Here is a 20,077-nt window from a genome sequence, read left to right on the forward strand (position 1 = left end):
CAGGGCACGGCCACCCGACTGATCCCCACAGCGCAATCTGGGCAAGGGGCTGGGCTGGGGACGCCAGAGGGAGAAGCCGACCAGGACCACTGGTGAGGGGGAGGCAGACCTCAGAACAGGCTGCTCCCAAAGAATGAAAACAAGCTCCACCCCAGCCAGGAATGGCTCCAGCCAGGAGGGACCCAGAGGCCAGAACCCCCTGGGGAGTTTCTGTAGGGAGGTGGGGTGGGGCAGACAGTAGAGAAAGGCAGGTCGGAGGTAGACCGGAAGTTTCCACATCTCCCCGTGAGAAGCCCCGCAGAAGCTCAGGTCTGGGGACCTGGCAGGCATGGGGGCTGGCCCCCTAGCTCGGGACCCTCCAAAGCCGGCTGCCCCAGGTCTCACGTGCCCAGGACTTTGCCAGGCAATCCTACTCACAGGGAATGCAGGAGCCCTTAGAGGCCAGAGGCCAAGGTGCCTGCTATTAAGAGAACAAACGTGTGTAATGAGAGAGCTTACAGTGTACTGGGCTGCCCACACCCAGCCTCGCCGGCTTCCACGCTGTTTGGCAAAACCTGCCCATCCTGCTTGTTGGGACAAATTCCCGGGCAGGCGGCACAGCCCACAGGTGAGACGTGGAGAGCTGCAAAGAACAGCCCCTCCTGCGCTCCCCCAGGAAGAAGTAGCACCGTGAGCAGGCCAGCTCGGCAGCACCTTGCATCTCTCGGAGGCTCGTCCAGGTGCGTCTGGGAAGCCCCGGGAGGCCAAGCTCCCTGGCGGCTGCGGCCCGACCGCCCCTCCCCTCCCTGTTCCCAGGACCTGGGGTGGGGGGACCTGGTTCCGTGGGGAAGCGGCTTCCACTGGCTTGTGCCTGACACGCGCGATGGGAGGACAAGAAAAACCCAAGAGGCAAAGGGGGGTGGCCTTGGCCCTCCCTTCAGGACCGCGGCCCAAAGAGGAGATGGGAAGCGCGACTCACCGGAAGGGGTCTCTGGAGGTGAAGTAAGCCTGGACGGACAAGTAACTCCCCATCTTCTTCCCACGCCAGACACACAAGACACAAGCTCAGCTGCAAACCCGTCGGGGAGGGCCTCCGGCCTGCGGGCGGCCACCATGACAGGCCTGGGGCTCTGGCAGCGCTGGCTGCCCAGCTCACCTCTCCCTCCGGGGCGGCCGGAGGGGCGTGAGCGTTCTGAGCCCCTTGCCCCCCAGCGAAGTCCCGCAGGAGCTCATGGCTGGGACGCTGCTCCCCGGTTCTCCGAGGCTGGGCGGCCCCTCGGGACTCAGGAGAAGCACCTCTCTGCAGAGGCTACACGCACTCAGGCATTCTCAGGCAGGGGCCGGTGACTCGCCAAGAAAGAGGCGCTGCTGTCAAGTTAGCCTTCCTCGGCAGCCCCACCCCTGCCGGGGGAGGGAGGAAGGGGAGGGGCTCCGCGCGGAACGAGGTGTGTGGTTGGAGCAGCTATTAGGAAACAGACCTTGCAGGCAAGGGGTGGAGCCGAGCGGGAGGGAGGCTGCAGGCTGGCGCCGCAGACAATAACCAGGACTGGCTGGGTGTCCATCCCTCAGCCTGGGGAAGGGCAGGGCAGGAGACGGGGTGGGCACAGCTGCCCCAAGTGTCCCCGGCCTGAAGAGCTGCCCAAAGGATGGGAACTCTGCTCGGAGATGAAGAAAAGCCCAGGAGACCAGCTCCAGGCCAAGCCACACCCGCTAAAGGGGGGGCCCTCCGGCCCCAGAGGCCGGTCCAGAGACCCAGGGCCAGGGAGCTGCCCTCTGGGCTCTCGGCTCCGGGCTGGCATCTACTCGGTACTGGCACGAGGGTCCCCATTCATTCCTTCCCTCTGTCTGGCCTGGGCACTCCACTTCTGGGCAGAGCTGCGCCGCAGATGAGGAAACAAGGCCCAGAGCGCTATGTTGCCTGCCATTTCTCCTGTGACAAGCGCCATGTGATACTGTCTTATTTCTCTGACATGGGGGCTATCTCCTCGGTGGAAACAAGGGAAGCGAGGTACAGAGAGATTAAGTCACTTACCCATGGCCAAATAACTAGTCGGCGGCACGGCTGGTATTTAAATGCAGGCTCATGTGACTTTAGAGCTGGAGGTCTCAGCCGCCGAGCTTCATTCTGCCTCTTCAAGGTAAAACATCTCCCGCAAAACCCTTCTGCACACAGGAGGAGCACAGGGACTGGAGTCCAGGTCACTTGTGCCCTCTCATTCATTCATTCATTCATTCATTCCTGGAATGCCACCCTTCGGCCTCAGCAGGCAGTGGTGCTTCTTCCCCGGTGTCCACGGTAACCAGGCTTTTCACACTGAAAACCAGGGCACGATGGAGGGCAAGGCCCAGGGTGCCTGTGGGGACGATGAGCCACGTGTCTGGAGACGGGACTGGCTAAACCAGGGCCCACCATCGAGAGAGTCCCTTACCCTCTGCCTGAGGAAGACGGGGCCACATCCAGACCCCACTGTTGGACTTGAGGGAGCGACGCCTGCTTTCTCCCACCCGACACACGCTCCTCTCCATGCAAGTCACCCTGTCCCAGAGACAGGAAAGCCCGTGGCGAAGGTGGAGGCTGGGAGCTGGGGGGCCTCTTCCCATTCCTCTACTGATGGGGCACGGGGATAAGGACGCAAGTGATAAGACAGGGTGTCTGCACCCTGTTATAAGCTACCACTTATGGAGCACTTAGGACGTTCCAGGCCCTGCATTATCACTTATCTGTCATACTTAAATGGCCAATACATGGGGTAGATGTTATCACCCCCGTTTAACAGATGATGAAACTGAGGTTCCTAAGCGTTGTGTCACTAGCCTGAAGACAAACAGCTGCTGAGTGAGGGAGCTGGGTTTCAAATCCAGTAAGAGCCGGGGTTGGGACACTTTTTCTGTAAAGGGCCAGAGAGCAAACATTTTAGGCTGTGCAGGCCTAAAATGAATACAGATTGTGTCACTGCAGCACGACAGTGGCCTATATATATAAAACAAATGAATGGATGTCGCTATATTCCAATAATGCTTTACTTATGGATATGGAAGCGTGAATTTTGTGCTGTTTTCACGTGCCACAAAATATTCTTTTGCTTTCCTCTGTTTAAGAATGTGAAGGGACTGCCCTGGTGGTCCAGTGGTTAAGAATCTGCCTTCCAACGCCAAGGACATGGGTTTGCTCCCTGGCCAGGGGACTAGGAACCCACATGTCGCAGAACAACCACAACTAGAGAAAGCCCACATGCTGCAAGAAGACCCAAGGCAGTCAAATAAATAAATAAATATATTTTTTTTGAAAAAAAAAAAAAAAGATAAAAAAATGTGAAAATCAAAAGGTTGTACAAAAAGAGGCAGTGGGCTAGTCTGCTGGCTTCTGCCCCACAGGCAGCTCCCTCAACCACACTGTACCTGGCCTCTAATAGTGAAGACCACTTCCTGCATTCGTGCGGACGGCAGCCACGTCTGTGTCCTGCCACACGGGCCCCACGCTCCAGCCCCCGAGGCGGCCGGCGGGCAGTGAGCACTGGACCAGCACGCACCCTGCTCCAAGCCTGTGCGCAGCACCTTACACACATGAATGAACTTAAACCACGCCAGCTGACAGTCCTGTGACTCCCCCCTTTTTACGGTGGAAGGAACCGAGGTACCGAGTATAAACCCCATGCCTGAGGTCAACCAGCTGCACGTGTGAGAGGTGGAGCGAGGATTCGAACCTGGGCTGTCAATCCTGGGCTCTACCGTTGCTATGCTGGAGCCTGGCCTGGGACTGCAGCCAGACTGTCTGGGTTTGAATGCGACAAGGCCCTGCACGTAAGCCCTTGGCACGCAGTCTGGAACACATTAAGGGTTGATAAATGTTAGCTGCTAATATCATTAAGACCACTGTTACTACCACTACAGGCTCACTCTGTGGCCTTCAGCAAGTTGCTGCCTCTATCTCGGTCTCAGTGATGTTTCTAAAAAACTGCCAGCTTCGTTTTTCAGCACTATGAAGTTGCAGAGGGCTCCCTGTTTCCCTGGGTCTCAATTTGAGTTTAGACCTCTTGAGCTGACCCTGGGAGGATCAGGATTCCGGCCTGGGGGCCACACAAGAGCCAGGGGTGGGGGGCCGCACAGAGCGGAGGGGGGACGGCACGCGGGATACTGAAAGGCCCGCCCAGCTGGAGAGCGGGGAGCTCTGTTCTTCCAGCCAACTACTTCTCACCAAAAATCTATTATGTTCCCCAGTAATTTGATCAGGCAAGGAGGGGGCCCCAAATTAAGTCTGGAACTAGCAAATTATCTTCTAATTGCACCTTCCGATTTCCATCTGATGAACAGAGTGCGGGTGGAAGAAAATGCAAGCCACAGAGAGACAGGGCCAGGGAGCCCATGAGCATAACTCCTCTTGACATTTCACACAGCTCTGCTGTTCCAGCGGCGGCGGGCGCAGTGAGTCGGTGTCTAGGAATGCGAGCGAGGCTGCAGGCTCTCTCCATCCCCCTGCTCCCTCACAAAGCACTCGGTGGGTGGGTGGGCGTGTGGGGAACTAATGTGAGGACCTCCCCCAGGAAGAGGTGCAGCCACTTCCCAGGCCCCTCCCAGGCAGAGTCTGCTTGACCCCCATAAATCCAGACCTCCAGAGAAACCACAAAAGATGGGGGACCACCAGATGTGAGAAGCCGCTGGCCGCTCAGACCCAAGTGTGTGGCTCCTCGGGGCCAACTTCGAAGGGCCCAAACCCCTCAGAATGGGAGGTGAAAGGTCACAGTGAAGGCTGTATTTCTACGCCCTGCCCCTGGATATTGGTTCTGGGTGGGAAGCCACTCTTCTAGGTACCAGAGCAGCTGGCACAAGACGCGGCAGCTGCCAGAGGCAGTGCCGGGATCCCTGGACTGGCGGTGACGGCGGGGGAAGATGGCAGGAGAGGCAGTAATCTTTTGCACGTTTCTCAAGCTGGAAACCTGGCAGGGAGCCCAGCCGACCGACTCCTCGGAATCAGCTGAGGAGCGGGGCTTCAAGGTGGCTGGTGAGAGGCTGGAGGGGACAGCCCTCAGACCAGCGGCCCCAAGTGAACACTATGAATGAATGAATCACCCCAGCCTCTTCTCGGAGGCAGCTCTGGTCAGACAGCCTGATGCCTGGGGAACTCTGTCCCTGTGGGGCCCTCTACTGGCCGGGAGGACTCTGACCAGGGATGGGTACTCAGGGACCTTAGCCAGGGAGCAGCGTCAGCCCATCTGCTGGCCGTTCTTCCTGCCTCTGCTCCCCTTCTACTCCAGCTCATTTTCCACACTACAGCAGCAGTCAGCTCTCAGGAAGGGGAGTCCCAGCAATTCTACTGCTAGAAATCTTGCCCAGAGAAATATTCCTACAAATGTGCCGAGACACGTGTTCACAGCATGGTTTAATACTAAAAGATGAGGAACAATCCATGTGTCTGTCAGCAGGACTGGGCTATTGCACATCCATGAGACAGAATACTATGCAGCTGTTACAAATAATGAGGGAGACCTTAGGTCCTGAAACAGAAACTGTCCTGGATGAGGGGTTATATGAAAAATCTAGGCATCGGAGAGAATGTGCAGAGTGATCCCATTGTTTCAAAAGTCTGCATACATAGTCCTTAGCCATCCTGCTGGATTCTAGCGCATGGCTAATCGGTTTCCTCTTTAGGGCAGTGAAACAAGCAGCACAGATGAAACAGCATTCATTTTCTACCCTTTTGATACTGCCTACATTGTTTTCCTTACACTTAAGTGCCGCATATATATATACATATATATATATATATTTTTTGGTCTGTTCCAGGTCTTACTTGCAGCATGAGGCCTCTAGTTCCCTCACTAGGGATCAAACCTGGACCCCCTGCATTGGGAGAGAACAGTCTTAGCCACTGGGCCACCAGGGAAATCCCTAAGTGCTGCTTTTTTGGCTGTGCTGGGTCCTTGCTGCTGCACACAGGTCTCTCTAGTTGTTGCTAGCAGGACTACCCTCTGGTTGTGTGCACCACCTTCTCACTGTGGCAGCTTCTCTTGTTGCAGAGCATGTGCTCTAGGGCATGTGCGCTCACTAACTGTGGTGCACAGGTTTACTTGCCATGTGGCATGTACGATCTTCCCAGACCAGGGATGGAACCAGTGTCCCCTGCATTACAAGGTGAATTCTTAACCACTGGACCACTAGGGAAGCTCCTAAGTGCTGGTTTTTAAAATGATAAATGGACAAAAACAAAAAGAAGTCCCACGGTTTAGAGCAAACACCTCACACATTTTTCCTAGTGCTCCTGTCCAAAGCTAAGCCTGCCTGGGCGCCCTGCACTGGGGATCCCCAGGCTGTCTCCACAGCTTCGCTCCTGGGGTCATGGCTCTGGCCACCTCCTCCCCTCCACTTCCTCACCCGGCCATGCAGGCTCTCCCTGGGTAGTCAGTCCCCAAGCCCTTGTTCCCTTAGCTCCTTCTGAAGCCTCCTCCACCCCCAGCTGGCAGCTATCTCCTCCCTTTTCCAGGCCCACCTCCCACAGAGCACTCATATCTTCTCAGGAAGGGGATTCCCTGATGCGTCCTCAAGCACATCACATAAGAGGGACTTGGAGCCTGTATCTACCTACCTCCAGATCGAATATGTGAGGTCCACACCTGATGTTCACAGATGCCTAGTAAATGGTTCAGGAACCCTGTTATGAGCAACTTCTAGACTGGTGATGAAAACTAAGGTTTATAAAGTGTTTTCCATTTACAGAGAGCTTTCAAGCTCATCAGCCAGGTCAGTCCCTGCAACAACCTAGAAAGGAGTATGTACAGCACAGACAAGGCAAGGGAAACCCAGAGATGTTAGCAACCCATCCAAGTTACTGTGGGAAGCTCAGGGCTGAGATTAAAAGCCGGGTCTGCCGACCTCCAGTCCTAAGGCCTTTCCTCAACAGGAGCCCAAGTGAGGTATTCAGGAATCCGGCCTCTGCAACAACACAGGGCCCCAAAGTGCTGGGTACCCTGAACTTCTGCCTCTGATTTCTCCAGATTTCCTGCCCACATTTGCACTGTTAGGATATCACAAAAGATTTTATCCAATGCCTTGTAGAATTCAAGAGGACCCAGTGAGAATATGAAGTCAGGTCTAATGAGTCACGACGGATCCACGGCTGCTGGAGCCCCTGTCCTAAGTGTTCACTGCCCACCTATTCCATCATCTACAAAATTCCACGGAACCCCACTGGAATTCGTCCACAAAATCCCATCAGGACTCTGTGAAGGAGTCAAGCCAAAAAAGTAATGAGTACTTTTTCCAGGATCTCTATTCTTCCTTTTTGAAAACCAGGCCAGTTAGCCACCTCCGTTCTTATTCACGATTAGATCACCAATGCCTGATACACAGCAGGTATTAACAACTATACAGTAATAAGCAATTACACCCGGGGGGATTACCCCATTCTGCACAGTTTCTCAAAAGTTACTAACAGCGGTTTTGTTCCTACACCCATAAGGTCCCCCCACCCCGCCTTTCTTTCTTCAGTGTATTGAGGAATAATTTCTCCATCTAAACTAAACACATTTCACCTGACTGGGTACCCTTGTATACCTTGGGCTTTCCGTCCTCCCTTCCGAGTTCCGAGGGGCTGGACCCTATGTCTAAGGCTCTATTCAGACTCTGTGCCATCTGATTAAGCTCGGCGCCAAGGACTGTCTTTCACCCTGTGTTTGTTAACACGACACCACATTCCAGAAGTAGTGGACACTTGGCTCCCTTTCTGTAAAACACTGACCGAATTCCATGAGCCCTTTATTGAGGTGGGCTTGCTCACATAACATTTTAATTCTCACAACCCTGTGAGGTTGGGGTGTAACAGTTTCATTTTACAGGCAAAATACTGAAATTCAAAGAGAAGGTTATTCAAGGTCACAGGTCTGAGAATAGGGAAAGCTGGGATTTAACCCAAGACTTTGGATTCCAGGTCCAAGAGTATCATCTCCTTTGTACTTATGAAGAACTGAAGCTCAAAGAGAAGGTCATTCAAGGTCACGGGTTTAGGAATGGGCAGAGCTGGGATTTAACCCAAGACTTTGGATTCCAGGTCCAAGGCACTAACGTTGCCTCGAATAACTATTTTATACTTGTTCTTTGATTTATAGTGCTGTTTCTGAAACCGTGGTTAAAAGAACAGCAGCATGAGATGCCCCTGGACAGTGTGTTAAAAATCAAGCTTCCTGAGCCCACTCCAGACCGATGTAGTAAGAACTGCTGAGAGTGAGCCCAAGAACTGCATTCTGCGTAAGCCCCAGTGTTTCTGATGCAGACTGGAGGCTGAAAGCACAGCTTTCCTCTCTCTGTGCGCTCTCCCCCTTGATTCCATCCTATCCTCACACAAAATCCGAGAGGCAGGCAGGACAGATCACTAGCATCCCCTGCTACGAAGGAGGAAACGGCCACAGGCAGTCTGTTCATCTGCTTATTCTGGATGCAGCTCGAGTAAAGAAAGGTTTGGTGGCTGACATCCTGTGAAGCCTTGGCTCACTGGGGACGCCCCCCTCCTGGGGCTGTTCTTACGCATCTGGAACCCACAGTAGCTGCCTCTCTCTTGTCGTCAGTAACAATGCAGTGTTGCTGCTCAAGGTACACTGGGGAAAGGTGACTCCAGAATACAGGGTCATCTCATGAAAAGGCCACCTCTGGAATTGAAACAAGTTAACAAAGCAAAGCACAAGGGCTGACAAAAACAAAAACAGGGACTTCCCTGGTGGTCCAGTGACTGAGACTCCATGCTCCCAATGCAGGGGGCCCGGGTTTGATCCCTGGTTAGGGAACTAGATCCCACATGCTGCAATTAAAGAGCCCACATGCCCCAACTAAGACCTGGCTCAGTCAAATAAATAAATATTTAAAAAACCAAAAACAGCCGGTACTGCTACAAGAGTCAGTGCTACTGATGGGAGCAGAGTGGGGCTCCCCCAATCTAACCAGGATCACTACCGGGTAAGGCAGGACCAGAAGGTGACTGACGCGTAGAAAACCACTCAGATAATCCGGCCTGAGGTACTGGGAGGTTTTTCCTGGTCACGGGGAGGAGGGTGGAAAGAGAGCCTGTTAGCACTCTTCCAGCACTGCCCAAGGGAGGAGAGGTTCTAGCACCATGGGCTGGGCTGTGCAGAAAGCATGCCATCCCTCAAGGCTGCAGCACTGTTGGCTCCAGACTCTAGAATGACATTTATAGATGGAGGTCTTATTCCATGCCCCCATGTCAGAAGAAGCGGTCTCGCCTGGGAGAACACTGCAGAGCGAAGAGATGGTGATGACGTGTACTGGGCGGGCTTCATCCAAGAGTCGAAAGAGAAAGGTGGTCATTGGACAAAAACATGGTTCACCCGACAAACCCCAAGTGCCCGCTGTGTTCTTGGCACTCTGCCGAGCTCTGGGATACAAAGATGAACTGGATGCAGCTCCAGACTGAGAGAATTTCATACTCGGGGAGTGATGCTAGACATGTAAACAAATACTGACGGAGCCGTGCCTGAGGTTATACACGGAGAATAAGAGAAGGAGAAAGTCTCCTCTGATTGGTGGGGAGGAGAGCGGGTGCATGTGGGGAGGCCCCTCCACGAGGGATTGGCCGCATCTAACAGGCTGATCGCCAGGCAGACAAGAGGCATTCCAGCTCAAGGAACAACATGTGCAAAAGCACTGAGGTGGAACAGAGGAAGGCCCGTCCCCTGTGGCACTGGGCACATGTGAGCGAGCGAGCAGCGGGAGGCTGGGATGGTGAGGGAGGGCAGGGCAGACCACCATGAGCCAGGTCGCCCACGGGCAAGAGGAGTCATCAGAGGCATTAAGCAAGCAGAGGCTCTCAACCAAGAGAACAGGAAGACTGAAATACAAAGGGAGTGCCGGTCCTGAGCTGCCAGTTCCTCTCCCACTACTGGCATTTGTCTCAAGTCCACAGCTGACTGTGTGCACGTCCACTGAGGCCTGCTGCCAGCTAGTGTTCACTAACAGCAGAGCACAGCTTCATCCTCAGGCCAGGTCTCCATCGAGACGGTCCTTTCATTTATTTTTTTAAAAGTCAGTTTAGGGACTTCCCTCATGGTCCCAGGGTAAGATACAGCACTTTCACTGCAAGGGTGAGGGTTTGATTCCTGGTCGGGGAACTAGTATTCCACGTGCCGTGTGGCCAAAAAAAAAGAAGAACCCAGGAAGCTGAATTAGGCATCAGAAAGCTGTAATGTGAGCATGAACCTAAGATAAAGGGAAATGAAGAGTCACGGAGAGAAATGTCATTCTGGGAGTTGAGTGTTAACCAAACCAGCCCTGCCTGCAACAAAGAAGGCCCTTCTGGTGACTAAACCCAGATTCGGTATCTCTATGTGGACATACTTTTAGCTTTGCCTGACTTTTCACTTTCTGTTTCACTGCTGGACATTATTCTACTGACTTTTCTTTTCTTTAAAAATCACTTATTTTGGCTGTGTTAGGTCTTTGCTGCTGTGCAGACTTTTCTCTCATTAGAGAGTCGAGGCTACTCTCCAGTGGTGGTGCAAGGGTTTCTCATCACAGTGACCTCTCCTGTGGAGCACAGGCACTGGGGAGCACAGGCCTCAGCAGTTGCAGCTCACGGGCTCTAAAGCACAGATTCAACAGTTGTGGTGCATGGGCTGAGCTGCTCTGTGCCATGTGGGATCTTCCTGGACCAGGGATCAAATCCATGTCTTCTGCATTGGCAGGTGGATTATTTACCACTGAGCCACCAGGGAAGACTTCCACTAGTTTTTAAAATAATTTTAATTGAAAAAAAAATCATTACTTCTTTAAGTATGTTCAGTTCAGTCACTCAGTTGTGTCCAACATTTGCGACCCCATGGACTACAGCTCGCCAGGCCTCCCTGTCCATCACCAACTCCTGGAGCCTACTCAAACTCATGTCCATTGAGTCGATGATGCCATCCAGCCATCTCATCCTCTGTCGTTCTCTTCTCCTCCTGCCCTCATCTTTTCCAGCATCAGGGTCTTTTCCAATGAGTCAGCTCTTCGCATCAGGTGGCCAAAGTATTGGAGTTTCAGCTTCCACATCAGTCCTTCCAATGAACACCCAGGACTGATCTCCTTTAGGATGGACTGGTTGGATCTCCTTGCAGCCTAAGGGACTCTCGAGTCTTCTCCAACACCACAGTCCCAAAGCATCAATTCTTTGGCACACAGCTTTCTTTATAGTCCAACTCTCACATCCATACATGACTACTGGAAAAACCATAGCTTTAACTAGATGGACCTTTGTTGGCAAAGTCATGTCTCTGCTTTTTAATATGCTGTCTAGGTTGGTCATAGCTTTTCTTCTAAGGAGCACATGTCACCAATTTACATACTGATTCAGCCCTGGGAGACTCAGGGCTCCCTGGCAGCTACCAACAAGCAGATAATAGTGACAAGTGCTTGCTCTGCCAGCCCTGGCCCCACCAGGGCCACACACAGCTTCACTCACTCGCCCCCAAAATAATACCAGGAGGCAGGCAGTAGGCAATTTTCTCCGTTTCACAGATGAAGAAACAAAGCACAGAGAGGGTGAGTACCCTGCTCAAGGTGCCCAGCTAGTAGATGCCAGGGCCAGGATTTGCCTCCACGCAATCTGGTTCTAGAGTCTTTCTTAACTACCACACAAGACTGCTCCCATTCCACACGGACCCAACCAGTCTAACCCCCACAGGACAAACTTCATCTCCAAGTTCTTGGGGAAGTGCCCAAATCCACACTCTCCCCACCATAAATCACCCAAAAGCAAAAGATACTTCCCCCCCTACCTTACACTCAATGGTCATCTTTAGCTAATGCCATCTTTCAAAGATTTCTAAAAGTTTAAAAAACAAAATTTAAAACTTACAACTAGAATTGGGATTTGGCAGATTTCAGGGCAGTTCATGACCAATTTGGGCCACAGTAGCTGAGCCCCTTCTCTCTCCAGGGCTTACTCCTGTCTGGACTGTACCTACACAGAAGGACAGGTCAAGACCTGCTGCTGGACAGGAGGACTCCTGGGCCAGCCTCTCAGGCTCCTTTGGGAGCAGAAGACAAGTCTTTAACTTCTCACCTCAACAGGTGCAGGCAGCTGTCCCAAGTAACCCAACATTCAGAACCGTTTACAGTAACTGCAGCCACAGAGGCTGCTGAGGGAAGGATGTGGGGAAGAAAGGGCAAGGAAAGGAGTCACTTACTTCACATCTCTTGGCCGCCCCCTGGCAATTCATTCAACAACAATCCCTCCCATGCCAACATGAGCTCAGTGGTGACACATGACAGGTAAAAAGCCCTGTGGTCCCCAACCAAGTTATGCTAGCAGAGTACAGATCTGAGGATGTCATTAAGAAGATGATCAAGTGAATAAATGTGAGCTTAAACCCACAGAAAAGGCTTCAAAGGGAAAGGTCTGTGAAACAGGGGCCATGACCTATTCTGCAGCGACTTTCCTGAGACATCCATTCCTCATCCAGGTAGAGATCTAAAGGATGAGCAGGTGTTAATTAGACCAAAACAGGGTGAGGAGGCATTCCAGGCAGAGCGAACAGCAGGAACAAAGTCCCTTCAGAAGAAAGAAGAGCAAGTTTTGGATCTGTGAGGAGCAGCAAGGCTGAAGCAGAGGAAACAGAGGCTGTGGGGCGAGGCCAGGCCACAGGGGCTCTACAGGCACCCAAAAGGGCTGTGGCCTTGATCTAAGAACGCTAGAAAGCTGCTCAAGTGTATAAGGCAGAGAGATGACAGAATGTGATGTGGTCACACTGGTTTTTTTTTCCCCACAGATCACCTACTCTGGCTTCTCTGTGGAGAATGGACTGGGGGTGCAGAATGACTATGGACAGTTAGATGTCTACTGCGGTCATCAGGTGAGGGATGGTGGTAACCCAGAACACAGTGGTGATAGGAGCAATGGAAAGAAGTGGAGGCATTCAAAGCTATTATATTACTATTTAAAGAGATATTAAAACCAGCAGGCTTGGATACGCAGATGACGAGAGGTGAAGGACACCTGGGCTGTGGCCTGGGCAGTGGGCGGATGGTGGCACCATTCAACGGGACAGTAACAATGGAAAAGAAGTCAGTTTGGGGGGAAGACTGAAGGTCCAGCGGGGTCTGAGATGTCCACAAGACATCCAAAGGGACATGCGAGGTCGACAGAAGGACAGCTAGTCTAGAACTCAGTGGAAAGGTCTGGACTGGTACTGGTTTCATCAGTGTGTGGAGTATAGGTCACCAGTGTGTGCAGGACGACAGGAGCCGCGGGGGTGGGTGAGGCTGCCCAGGGAGGAAATAGAGTACCCGGAGGGGCGGCAGCATTTGAGCTGGGTAGAGAGGCGTGAACAAGCCACAACGACCAGAGAGATCGGGGAAACTCGGGGCAGCCAAGGGGAGGGGCCGCTTCCAGAGTGACTGAGACACCAACAGTCAACGCTAACACCTATTAAGTCCTGATTACGGCCAGGCAGTGCTAAGTGCACTGAGCGCACGGTCAAATTTAGTCTGCACAAAGAATGACCTTTTGAGATGGAACCAAGTCACTCCTTTATAGAGGAGGAAACTGTGGCAAAGAAAGATGAAGGTGGTGACTCAAGTGGCGCTGGGATGGAAACTCAAGCAGCCTGACTGCGAACTCTGGTTCACGTTACCACCTCCAGCGCAGCTCAGGAGGCCAGACAAGATGGACTGAAAAGTGGCTGGCAGACAGACTGGTGGGGCTGTCCTCTGGACCACCAACAAGGGAACGTTCCAGGGGAGAGACACAGTGGAAGACAGACTACAGCCCACTGTTAAGAATGCTCCAAGCTAGGAGACCAGGCCAAGAAGTCAAATCTGTATCCCCAACAGCAGCCAACTGCATGCTTTAATACAGTAGATGATGCTCTAAGTGAAGTCAGAATGGCAAACTAAGGACCAGAGTTGCCCCTGCAGCCGCTGACCCTGCGTTGCCCCATCCTAACACTCTCAGTGCTCTCTGATCCGCTACGTCTGTGATGCTCACAGGGACTTCATGAGGTGGGCAACTTTCACCATGTCTTAGAGATAAGAAAATGAGGCTCATTGTAGCTAACGACCTGGTCCAGTTACACAGCTGGCCTGGCTCAGTTAAAGCTCAAATCCAGGTCTACTGTTCCTCTGTGGAAGTCACAGTGGGAAGAAGAACCCCCCACACCCACCCCCGCCCCGAGCCAGAGAGACCTGAATTCAAATGTCAGCTCTGTGTGACTCTGAGCAAGTTACCTATCCTTTCTGGCCCTTTCTGTTTTAGGACAAAATGGGGTTGCAGGATCACTGTAAGGCAAGCTAAGTGAAACCGATTCAATCAGATAATCTAAGTGAAACTCCCAATACAATGCTTAGTAAATATCAGTTGTCCATCCCTGGCTCCCCACAACCCCTCTCCATCTCTGCCCCAGTAGCTGCTGCGGGGCTTCTATGGGATCTTAGTTTTCTCTTTCCAGAGAACAGAGCAGGACTAAGGTGCACAGCTCTGCTGCATACCAGCAGCCCCACCTTGTCCACGATGGAGTCCCCTGTGGGGGCAAAAGGCGGCCCAGCTGTTTGCCCTTTCCCTTCCCGGCGCGGCAGGCCGCAGGCCCCTGAGCACCCGCCTTAACGCCCTGCTGCTGACAGCTTCCTCAGAGACGAACTGGACAAACGGGTCAATGGGCATCAGGGGCTTGAGTGGCAGCAGCACCAACAGCAGGGGGCAGGGATGCTCCACCGACTCCCACGCCCGGAGCCGTTTAACAGCACTTTCTGTCGACACTTGAGTTCTCGAAGCCTTTGAACAGAGGCCCTTCAATGTTAGCTGATACCACTAGTGGTCTCTTTTCACCTTGCCTTTACAGAAGAGGAAATCTAGCCTCAGGGAGGTTAAATGACCGCCCCAGTCAGGAATGCAAAGACTCTGGTAAGCCAGGAGGCAGGACACCTCGATTCAGATCCCAGCTATGCCAGCTACTAGCTCTGTGACTGTGGGCAAGTAAGCTCCACTTCCCTATATTTGTAAAATAGGTAAGACCAGCACCACCATTATTAGGGTGCTGTGGAAATTAAATGAGATAATGTATGTGAAGTGCTTAGGACAGTGTCTGGTGCAGAGTGAGCATTCGATAAATGGTACCTGTTACTCTAATTATCAAGCTACTGTGCTTGTGTGGATAGGGGTGTGGGTGCTCTCAGCACCGCAGAAAACCCTCTGTCGTCAGCCAGCCCATTACACCACAGTCGGTGGCTACGTCTGTGATTTCTTCACCAGCCTTTCCTGGAGTCACAAATTTAGAGGAAATGGTCTGCAGCTTGACGAAGTGATGACAGCTTTCTATCTGCGGCATCTCTTTTCCAGAGCTCTGCCTTTAGCAAACACTTCTCGAAAGAGAAAGCTCTTCATGGCCCTGAGGAAGAAGGCCCTGAGCGTGAGCAGGAGCCGTATGGGGGGAGGGGGCCCGGTGTTTCCCTCTGAAGATGATGTCAAAGCAGGTCAGACAGCAGAGTTCTAGGTCGGGGCCACGAAGACCAGCAGAGGCAGCTTTACCCTCCTCCATGGCCAACCGTTTCTGACGAGGGTGAAAAGGACAGTCTTCAGAAAACCTGTCACCTGCTTTGCAAACATGCCAAGAGACCAAGTCACCACTCATAGCTTCTTGTTTTAACCTCAGCTACAATGAGTGCCAAAATATGGACGCTTTCGAATTGTGGTGCTGGAGAAGACTCTTGAGAGTCCCTTGCATGGCAAGGACATCAAACCAGTCAATCCTAAAAGAAATCAACCCTGAACATTCACTGGAAGGACTGATGCTGAAGCTCCAATACACTGGTCACCTGATGGGAAGAGCTGACTTGTTGGAAAAGACCCTGATGCAGGGAAAGACTGAAGGCAGGAGGAGATGGGGGCCACAGAGGATGAGATGGCTGGATGGCACCACCGACTCAATGGCCATGCGTTTGAACAATCTCTGGGAGACAGTGAAGGACAGGGGAGCTTGGCTTGCCGTAGTCCACGGGGTCACAAAGTCAGACCCAGCATATTGACTAAACAACAGCAAAGGGTGAGCGGCCCAGCTGCTTCCCTCCCCAGCAAGAGGGGCCAGTTTTCCAGAGAGCTTCAGAGAGGAGGGCCCCGGCTCTAGAGCCAACAGCACTGCTCATGGAGAAGGAAGGTCAGAGGAACTTAAGAGTCCAAATGGGCCCACTGCAAAGGCTGAGGGGAGGAAGCGGGAGGGGTGGTCACCAAGCATCCAGAGACCAGGGGGATCCTGGCCAGGCGCCCACTGGCACCAGCACAATTCCGGACTTCCAGGAGGTTTATCACCTGGCCTCCACTGTACAGCTGCGGTTCCCAGCCTTAAGTGATTTCCTGTTGTCCGGGGAACCTGAGAATCTGGCGGAAGGCACTATCAGAGGCAAGATTACGGATGTGGCTGCAGACAGAGGATGGGCTGGTGTAAGAAGGCGAGGGGAGGAGTTTGGGCCAAACTCCAGCAATTTCTCCATTCAATATCCAGCCCCACCCTGTGACTAGGAAAACAAAGGTGTGGGGGAAGGGGAGAAGAAAAGTCATTTCCTTTATTGTAACTGGAGCCCAGCTGGGTAAGAGCGGGGCTGGGAATCACAAAGAATGGATTTTCTTTGGGTAGCTGGAAGGGAGGGCCCTGCTTCTGGCAGACTTGAACCCAGACACTCTGAACCCACACTCTGAAATCAGATGAGCTGGGGTGGAAGAGACCTTTTAAGACAGTTCAGGCTGAGGCCTTGTGCTCCTCGTAACCAAGGTCACTTCTGGAGTCAGAGAGAAAATGCAGTCCTTCCAAGCCCTGAAGATATTCCTCCAATTTGGGGCAGAGTCAAATTAGCAAGATCGAAGCAATCAATCCTAAAAGAAATCAACCCTGAATATTCACTGGAAGGACTGATGCTGAAGCTCCAATACTTTGGCCACTTGATGTGAAGAGCTGACTCACTGGAAAAGACCGTGATGCAGGGAAAAGACTGAAGATGGGAGGAGAAGGGGGTGACAGAGGATGAGATGGTTGGATATCACCGACTCAACAGACATGAGTTTGCGCCAACTCCGGAAGCTAGTGGAGGACAGGGAAGGCTGGCATGCTCCAGTCCATGGGGGTCACAGAGACAGGACTGAGTGACTGAACAACAACAAATTGGCTCCAGAGCAGCCAGTCTCCCCAGGGCAAACCGCCAGGCTCTGTCTGAGGGTTCCACGCCATCCACTTCATGGGAAAGCTCAGGAGTCGGGAGACGTGCCCCTTCAGTAGAGCGAGATCAGAAAGATTCTGTCCTCGAGGCAAAGCTGCAAATAGGAGACTGACCTGAATGCTTCCCCCACAGGCATGACGTTGGTTTAACTGTGCCAGGGTGGTTCAAAGTTAAAATACACATGCGCATATAGGGGAATATAGACACACACTCAACATAGCACTTAATGACAACTACTGATTATTAATGGTTTTCTATGTGTCAGGCCCTATGCCAGGGACTTTTCACAGGTCACTACCTTTAATCCTCTTGAACCACCTTGTGAGACGAGAACTATTCTTTTCCCCATTTTACAGATGAGGTACCTGAAGCTCAGGGAAGTCACTGATGGCCAGTTAACAAACTGCAAAGCCAGGATTTGAAAACAGTTCTCTTTCATAGCCTGCACTCTTTGCCACCAGGATAACATGCCTCACTTCATTGTGAGCACGTACTTGTGTCTGTCTCATACACACACACAGTGCACTCTCACAAGCTAGCATCTCACCAGACCTACTAGTGACCCAAGACTTAAGTTCTAGAGCCAGCTCATTTCATCCATGGCCAGTCCATGTAATTTTTGTCTTTCTGGTTTCAGGCCTTGAGTCTGTGATATGAAGGGGCTGTATCATTCAGGAAGTGGTGCTTCTAGTTATAGGAGAATCCAGCAATTCTCCTATAGCTTGTTCTACCCATTCTTGCTTATTTTGGATAGAAGATATCCATAGAAGTAAGAAAATGGCAGGAACAAACATGACCATGTGGGTTGAAGGCCGAGGAGAGTTCCAGCCTGGGAACTCACAGGGCTCTGATGCTGGTTTGGCTGAGCTGTAAAATGAAAGGGTAGCCAGAGGCCCCTGCAGCTCTGACACTCTGCTCCTATCTTACCAAAGAAGCAAAACAGAAGTAGAATCAACTTCCCTGGGGATAAGAGGAGTAACCAAGGTAATCAGATGCACAGCGAAGACTGGCGAGCTCTGAGTTAGAGCTGAAAGGGCAGGAAAGTGCTCCAACTCCTCCAGAGGCCAGAGCCCTCCAGGCCAACCCTCCACGTAGTTCCCTGGGCGGAGGCAAGTGCTCAAAGGTCAATTCAGTAACTTGCTATCAGCACAGGGGATGCTCTGCTGTGTGTGGGAGCTGCTATTTACAGCATGTGGTGCCTGTCTGCACTCTGTCTCATTCTCTGTCGTGAGCACAGCCCTGCCGCTTCAGACCTCGAGGGCCACAAATGCCCACCCAGCCTCCCGGTGAAGAATGACTGCGGGCCAGGCGCTGGGTTATGCTCTGTATTATACAAAGACAAGCTCCTACTCTTGAGGATTCCAGCCATTCAGTAGGTACCTACCATGGGCTGGACCCTTGGCATATTTGACTTCATTAGATCTCAACAAGTCTGTGAGAGAGATGATTAACATCTGTATTTTCCTGATGAAGAAACTGAGTCTCAGAGAGCAGGAACAGATCTGACATTAAAGGCTGTGCTGTTTTCAAGAAACCAAGCTTCCACCAAACAATCATCTAAGAGCCACTGATATAACAGAGTTGATAATAAAAAGCAGGAAGCTAGGGAGGCATCCTGGGGTGAAGAAGAGCTGGCTGTGCCAACAGCCCTCAAGGCATCTGTGTAATCAGAAGTCCAGGTGTAGGAAAGTCGCACGTTCTCCTCCTCAGTCTCCTCATCTGCCAGGTGAGGGTGCTGGGACACCCTGAAAAGGGCTCCTCCCATCCCCAAACCTCCCATCTTTAGCCATACCTGGCCCACGTGCCGTTCTTCCAGTTCCATCTGGCGTCAGGGGGCCACACCTGACCTCTGCTCACATGCACTTCCTGGGCACCTCCCTCTTTGCCCCCTGAACATCACCCCTCGAAATGGAAACTCTCAAGTCAGAAGCATGTTCTGTATCTTCCAGAGGATGAAGGCCAGTGCCTGGCCCGCAGGGTGCTGGTGAAGACAGGCACATGGACTCACTTACCGGAAGCAGGAGGTGGGCCAGGCTTCGCTGACGGTCCTGTACAACCTCTGGTTTGGAGCGACATAGTCTCCACAGCCCTGACACCTCCAGGCATCGTCACCTGCACACAGAAGCAAGGGGTTCAGAGGCTGAAGAAGCAGGGAGTGCAGGGGCAGGATCCCCACCTTGTAGAAGATGGACTTAACAGACTCTGGTGCTGGAAGGGCTGAGTGATGCTCTGCTACACGCACGGTTCCCTACTCCACAAGATCCCTTCCGAGCAATCATCCAGCTGCTCATCTCCCCAGCAACAGCAACTCCATAGCCTCAAAAGCAGTGTCGCTCCACTTTTTAAAAAATGGTCCTGGCACTTCCTTGGTGGTATAGTGCATAGGAATGCAGGGGGCCCGGGTTCGATCTCTGGTCCAGGAAGATTCCAACTAAGCCCATGTGCCACAACTACTGAGCCCCTGTGCTCTGACTACTGTGTGCCTAGAGCCTGTGCTCCCCAGAGTAGAACCCCTGCTCGCTGTGACCAGAGAAAGTCTAAGTGCAGCAACAAAAGACCTGAAGCAACCAGTAAATAAATATTTTAAAAGCTGGTTCTGGTTGTTCCTTTTTTTTACTGAAACAAAACCTGCCTATTCCTTCCTTTCAGCCCATGCTTACAGTCCTGAGTACATGAAATGAACAAGTCTCTTTCTTTTCGGGTCGGCCTTTCCTACAACTGTCCCTAGCCAGCACCCAGAAAGGTCTGTTCTCTAGGTTACACAAATTGCAGCCTTGTCCTTCTCCTCAAAAGCCCTAGTTGTGCTGATTTCCCATCACTTCGTCTAGGAGCTCATTCATTCAATCAGCATCATGGGTCTTTTCATTGGACCCATCAGTCTAAGCTCTACACTGGAGGCTGTTGGATAAATCACCTTGCT

The 20,077-nt window shown here is 52.3% G+C and overlaps 1 protein-coding gene across 3 annotated transcripts in view; it reads right to left on the bottom strand.

Annotated features, from left to right (window-relative positions):
• The window catches only part of LIMK2 (LIM domain kinase 2), a 54,552-nt gene that overhangs the window by 20,564 nt on the left and 13,911 nt on the right, over window positions 1-20,077 (bottom strand). The window contains exons 1-2 of one of the 3 annotated variants that reach the window (XM_070385829.1): window positions 19,170-19,255; window positions 2,012-2,333 (exon numbers count right to left, since the gene is read on the bottom strand). Coding sequence is in view for 2 of the 3 variants with exons in the window: in XM_070385827.1 (XP_070241928.1) it covers window positions 19,170-19,269 (100 nt within the window). In the remaining variant the exon portion in view is untranslated. Of the gene's footprint in view, window positions 1-958; window positions 1,368-2,011; window positions 2,334-19,169; window positions 19,270-20,077 lie in introns of those variants that run through there. The other 2 variants (XM_070385827.1, XM_005908516.3) reach the window with 2 other exon arrangements.

Source organism: Bos mutus, chromosome 17 (genome assembly GCF_027580195.1).
Source record: "Bos mutus isolate GX-2022 chromosome 17, NWIPB_WYAK_1.1, whole genome shotgun sequence".
NCBI classification, from domain to species: domain Eukaryota; kingdom Metazoa; phylum Chordata; class Mammalia; order Artiodactyla; family Bovidae; genus Bos; species Bos mutus.